Source organism: Syngnathus floridae, chromosome 1 (genome assembly GCF_059516105.1).
Source record: "Syngnathus floridae isolate MCC-2025c chromosome 1, RoL_Sflo_1.0, whole genome shotgun sequence".
Taxonomy (NCBI): domain Eukaryota; kingdom Metazoa; phylum Chordata; class Actinopteri; order Syngnathiformes; family Syngnathidae; genus Syngnathus; species Syngnathus floridae.
The window spans coordinates 23,067,830-23,074,708 of record NC_142413.1 but is presented as its reverse complement, the minus strand read 5'-3'; the positions used below and the strand labels follow the sequence as shown (position 1 = coordinate 23,074,708).

Sequence of the window (6,879 nt, the reverse complement as noted above, 5' to 3'; positions counted from 1 at the left end):
TCGACTTGCCATGTTTATTCACCTAGGACATGGATCTGCTTCATACTAAATCTACATCACAAAACAACAGGCGTACAAAAACGCTGTATAATTTGACAATTGAAGCGTCAGACCATGTTTCTTTGAAAGAACAAAACACGTGGTTAAAAAATGTGACAACAAAAGACAATTGCAATTCCTTACTTGTTACTTCTTTGAACTCAACAAAGTATCAAGCAAGTATATGTGGGAAGAAAAACAAAAGTCTCTTAAAAGCTGCCCCCCTTTAACATGATTTTTCATGAGAACATCACATCCAATAGTCCCCATACAGTAAGTCCAAGGCCAACACACACCAGAACCGTTTCGTTGAACGTTGCTGGGATAGTGCTAGCCGCTGCTGGCCCTTCTTCCGAGGAGCCCTTTCCCCAGGTTTGCGCATCTGCATGGACCTTCCTTAATCGTACTTGCCTTTCCCTTTGGGCGTGCCTTCGTTCCAGGCCACGTAAACAAACAAGGCCAGAACCACGTGCACGGCCAGCACGGCGACAATGGCAGCGTAGAAGTAGCTATCAGAGTTTGACATCTTCATTGAGCCTGAGAAGAAAAGACACTAGAAGATCAATGGATGCCGACTGTACAAGGCTGTACAAATTGACAGTATTTTCTCAGCCAGGGAACCATTTTTCCTCATGAGAATTAAAAGTCTGAATTTTGCTATCTATCGTTCAAACATGACCCAACAGGAATTTAGCTGTAGCCTAACCTCTTCCATTGAAGTATAATGCATTTAATCGTTTAGCAATGTTTGTTTTAAAACAGTTTTAAGTATGTTTTCTTATGCAACATGCAATCACAATACATTTGAGTTAGTAGATCATTACTTAGGTACTTTCTTGTTTAAGTGCAGTATTAGAATATATAGTTGATGATTTTCACATTAAGTTAGCAAAATGTGTTATGATTTTTTTCAAGTGCCTCAGGTGTATACGCTGTACAGCACTGCAAACTACAACAATAACAAAAAAAGATCTAAGTGAATACTTTTCTGACTGTGGAAGAAAATAGTATTGATATCTTATTAATGGCAAATTGTTTTGACGTAACACTTGACCTGTTAATTGTACTTAGACGTGTAATGGTGGGATTGTATACAACTACAAAATTTTATAGTACTACTCTAGCGAAAATTCTCCCCGTCTAGCTACTCTAAACTGGCCTCCTGAGACTCACAAGAACGACAGCTCATCATTTTCATGCATGTCATATATATATATATATATATATATATATATATATATATATATATATATATATATATATAAGAAATCCCATCCATCCATCCATCCATCCATCCATCCATCCATCCATCCATCCATCCATCCATCCACTCCTCCCTCCCTCCCTATGGGGGTTTTACAAATAAATATTTTGCAATCTATTGAATATTTTCCCCTGACAAATCATCAAGGAACATCAATTTAAATCTAGTTGTGATAGAATGTGTTGATTTTGTTTTTCGTATCGCCCTAAAACGCAACACCAACTCCAGACAGCACTGCACAGAAGCGAAACTAATCTCACCTTCAAAGATGTAAGCCTTTGAAGCAAAGTATAAGCCAATTGGTAGCGTGACCATTAAGATAGTGAAGAACAACAATGTCTTGAGAGCTGAAACCAAGGAACCTTCATTTCTGCAAAGAAAGCCATACAAACACGCACGCACAAGTCAGATTTTGCTGTCTCGCTGCGCAATGGACACGCGAAGGATTTAAAGTGACTTTTCTTACGTTCTAAAATGAGGTGGGGGACCGCCTGTCGTGTCTGATGACGCACTGATGGATCCGTCCATTGCTGTATGGATGGCCAATGAGGTGATGCTTATTGGGGGGGAAAAAGCGGAGGAAAAATACGCAATTTTCAGGGCAAAAGATCCTTTCTTGTTTTGCCTTACTTCCGCATGAAGTCACGAGACCATCACATGACCAGATCGCAGTTAGTATCGCGAGAATTGGGAGCAGACGTTCACACGCACTTTTAACCGTTTTTTATTTAAATTCCAAAATAGTCCCAAGATTGAAATGCAGAGACTTAATTATTTGTTTGAAGGAGTAACAAAAAAAAAATTTTTTTTTTGCATTTTTTAATGCATTTTATCTGGAGCCACCTCACTCAAGGTTACAAACAAAAACATGAAATCTCATCCACCAAAATTTAAAAAACAGCCTGCACTGAACCCTAAAGAAGATACAGGCTTGAGGTACAGTGAGGAACATTAAGACAGAAATTCAGTGAGGCATTGGTGCAATATCAAGAGTTGTGTATTTTTTGTTACCTCAGAAAACCCAGTAAGGATTTGCTAAGACTGCATTGAAAGAATATTTTTTTCTAATTTGCTATTCAAATTATTTTCAAATGTGGAATCTTAGAAAACAGACTTTATTTAGAAGACTTTTCACGTGAAATTGCCAGGAAAAAAAATTCAAGAGCATTAATTGAGAAGTTTGCGAAGCCCCTGCAGCTAAAGTTCACTTTGTCACAGATTAATCTAAAATTTGAGAAATGTACAGCATGCACAGCCATGAATGATGCCGTTTAGTTTGTCAGCCCGCTCTAAGGGTTCGTATGAGGGCTTCTGACAAATCTTCCCTCGCGGATGACCATGTAAACTCACAGCACATGCTCTACTAATAATAAGAAAAAATAAAACATATACTATCTGTATATGTATATATCTATATATGTATGTGTATCCATATATTAATAGTCAATGCTATTGTATAATATTGTATGAAACTCATCTTTCTGTTAAAAACATGTTGTTTTTTAATACATAAAACATCAGCATCAGTCAATTCAAAATCAAGACGTTAAAAAAAACAATGACCATAAATTATTGATTTTTTGGGTAATGATGACACTGCCCCCACTCTTGACAAACTGCATTCTTGGTCACTATCATCAGCACATGAACTGGAGAGTTTCTATTATGAATAAAGTTAATTTATTCTGGAAAATTTTACAAAATCAATTTTTGTTATTAATGTCATGATAAACCAAATGAAAAAAAACATGACAACTTCTAGCTATTGTTATCATTAGTTCATTGTAAAAGTTGAATAAACAAGCCAGCCAGTATTATATATGACAGAGATTTAAATGTTCCATTTTAATTCGGGACACCGATGATTGTTGCCCTTTGAGAATGTTTTGTGACTGCAGTCTATAGCTTGACTCTTTAGCCCCCCCCTAATCTCAACTTGATTGAACCAGTTGCAAGTAGTTGGAGAGTCATGAGATGTCATGAAAGTCAACGTGTCACATTCCCAAGAGGCACCATAATCAGACGGCATTCAGGTGCCTTTAGCTGACTGTGCTGTAGACATAATGTGGTTGTATGTGAACTGCAATCACATTGATTGTCGCTGAACTACTTGAAATCAATATTTATAAGTAACAACTGAAATGCAATATAATGTGTACTGTATATTGGAATAATTATTCTGCTTTTTGATTGTAGATGATCTAACAGATGAGGTGGCTTTGAACATAGTATTGCCACGTGTACTTAACGGGACTAACAATTGACTAGCACATTTGATTCCTCAAAGCAATGTTTTGATGGTTAATAGTACTAATTTCTGCATAATTGTTATGATTACAATGTACTATTAGCAAGGTGAGTGAGAAATGGATACAGTGCATTTTTTTATTTTAGATAATCAGTTCCACTTTTGTCAGTTAATATATATAATCATATGAGGGGATGACAAATCTTTTTTTATTGTTTCTACAATAAACCACTACTGTGGTATCATCTCAGTATGATAAGTGTAAATCTGTCAGAAGGATGTGATTAGTCCCCTTCTTTCCTTAAGCGTTGACAATAAGGATTTTATCAGAGTTCATTAAAGAATGGCGGTTATTACATACTAGGTGACGATAAATAATTTTGGGTGTCATTAATGACTGACTTCTGACTGTTTTTCATAATCTGCGCAAACATCAGAATTGAATGAGAATAGTCAGTTCCATCACCTTCTCCACATTTATTGCAAAAAATAGTAGCATCTATTATGCAAAATATCGTTGATGGACTGATGGCGATCGTCGTCTTAATGAAGCTAAGTGGAGTCCGGCTCCGTTTGCATTGTTAACAGTTCATTGAAGTTTAGTTTTTATTTTAGTTCATTTCAATGATTTTTTCTCCCAATATTTGACTTGACTTGTTCTTTCATTTATTATGATAATAATGTATTGTATATGTGTTGTTCATCACACAATCGGGCGACAGTTTGTTGCATTGAGTTTTGGGAAAAGTAGTTTCAACCGTCTCCAGCCACATGATCGCCCATCGCTATGGTGGGATTAGGAATTTTAATAAAGCAACCACGTCAAAAATAGGAGCTTAATAAAAGGTCATGTTCTCCACGGAATTAGAGTGTACAGAATTGGAAGTGCAATAATGGGTTGGTTTCCCTCTTGGCTTGGCACCTCTGACCTTGTGAATAAGATTTCCCATGCTTCCATCTGTAAACCTCCGCCATGTCCTTTTGCATTCATTTCATCCACGCTTGCATTCAAATGAGGAAACGCACGCTCCACCTGTTGTTTGTCTCAAACGTGTCCTTAGTAAGTCAGGATAAAATCGTCCTATAAATAGATTGGCAGCTGCGCATACACGTCCCAATGAAAAGTTTGTTTGTGAAGGACTGTGAGATGGAGAGTTATCACTCTGACGTTTGTCATCTTATTTCAGATGTCAGTCAAAAACAACAGGCTATAATAGAAATAATCTCAGAGGAATGGAACGGTCACAGACTAGAATAGCTTCGCTTTGAGTGCATTACTGTGCATTTAACAGCATGGTTGCAAAAAATTAAGTGCTCTGTTTTATGCAGGGCACATTTATTTTCCATTGCACTTGCGCTTTTAGTCACCAGTAAAATGCACAATTGGAAGATGACCATTCACATAAACACAACTTAGAGTCTTCAATTAACCTGCTTGGAATGAGAAAGCCAGGAAAAAAAATTCCATGATCTGTGTTTTTGTAACCAGACCTACTTAAGTGTGGATCCTTGTGTTTCTGTTACTTTGACATTTGATTTCTTAATATTTTGACCTTTACTTCCTAGTCTGCCTCACAGTTCTGTGGTCGTTGGTTGCAATCCTGGCCCCGTCCTTCCTATGGAGAGTTCCCAAGTCTAAAAGACTTGATGCATATAATGTTCATCATCCATATTTCCTTTGCCGATTCGCATCCTTGAACCCATGACACCTAAAACCTCCTGGTAAGATTGCGCCCCAAAGCCCGTCGGGATATGTAGGAATGCATTTTATGCATGAGAGCGCAGAGAGCACTAAATCCAACACACAAATCCATTAGGAGACTGCAGTGGAAAAGACATGCTGTAAAATGCAATGGTGTGCGAGAGCTGAAGAAATGACTGTGTCCTAAGACGAGCTGCCACATTGCAAGGCCATCAAGTTTTCGGAATGCTTCACTGTGCTTTCATTTTGTGGTAATTGTGTTCGAGGCGTCACTTTTTGCTTGTGGTAGAAATGCACCTTATCTTCCACTAATGACCTTTTTTGTATTTCTGTTATCGCTTGCCATCATCTTTGGAAATAATTTTTACATGAGCGCCTTTGTGATAAACGTTCAAGGATATTACAATTGAAAGCATTTATTGAATGACATGTCCTCGCAGGAGAGGGCAAATGGAGCAGCCAAACAAATTTTGAATCCAAGCTTATATACGGATGGGTAAAGCTTTTAACCTTCACTAGAAAGTTAGTGCACACCAAAGTTGTTCCCAAAACTAAAATCAATTTTCTATAACATTCATCATGTTTAGGTGAGAGAGGCAGACAGCCATGCCAAACCCAATGGGTTTAAATGAACTTTAATTTTAATGAAACTTGCTGTAGTTGTTGATGGTGCTGGCACAATTCAAAGTCTCCAATTTTAGGTCAGCGGGAGCGAGGGTTTGAAAGCTACAATGCCCACCAAATTTTAATGTTTGTAAAAAGGGGCGTGCCCACCTTCCTTTGAATCTGTATATCTCAGGAACTGCTGGGTCAATCTTCACAAAACAGATATTGGTGGAAAGTGAATTCAGCAACGATCATTTAGAAGACTTAGTAACATTTCAGTACATTTTGAACTTAAAATTGAGCTTTTGGATCACAGGAACTCTAACTTCTTTTCATAAAATGTAGTCTCTCACAACATTTGAAAGTATCAGAGATCTATATTTTTTGGTTGAGCAGCAATACGGAATCAACGTATCCATACAATCTGATTTGTAACGAATATTTAATGAATACTCAATGACCAAAATTGCAGCACTCCATTTCATTTTCAAATCATTTTACATTGAATGGTGGAGTTTTTCTCAATAGTGCTTATGCTGTCCAGGTGTCACATGGATTTGGAGCCCATTGCCACGGACAGTGCAAAAAAGGTAGACCACCCTCTTAACTGGTTGCTTGTTAATCTCAGATACACCAATCCAGCGACCCATCATTCACACGAGAGGGATCTGAACCCACGTGCATAGAAGCCAGGTGAATGAACCACTGTAAATTAAATTCCACCTTTAGGACACCCTGCCTGGCAATTGGAGAGTGGGAGGAATTTGTCTAGGTAGACAGATGAGAGGAATAAAGGGTGATGGGATGAAGTCCCTTGCCATTAATCTGTGACTCATTGGTGTGGTACGGCCGAGGCCGTCATTCTCCCAGGAGCTCCTTTAGCTGCTCATCTGTGGCTGATCTTGCACTGGCATGTTAGACGTTTCTTTTCCACACCAGAGACGCTGACTCTACAGTTTGTAAGCAAGGGTTTGGGCCATTTTGCTGTTCTGCGATGTGACAGCATCTGCACCCAAAACG

At 38.1% G+C, this 6,879-nt stretch overlaps 1 protein-coding gene across 1 annotated transcript; it reads right to left on the bottom strand.

Moving 5' to 3' along the window:
• Nucleotides 1–1,979, bottom strand: vma21 (vacuolar ATPase assembly factor VMA21). The gene is made up of 3 exons (XM_088388459.1): nucleotides 1,770–1,979; nucleotides 1,564–1,673; nucleotides 1–576 (listed from the first exon to the last, which is right to left on the bottom strand). Exons 1-3 carry the CDS (start codon nucleotides 1,829–1,831, stop codon nucleotides 437–439), a joined length of 312 nt encoding a protein of 103 aa, XP_088244585.1. The 5' UTR covers nucleotides 1,832–1,979; the 3' UTR covers nucleotides 1–436.
• Between the last annotated feature and the right edge of the window lie 4,900 nt (nucleotides 1,980–6,879).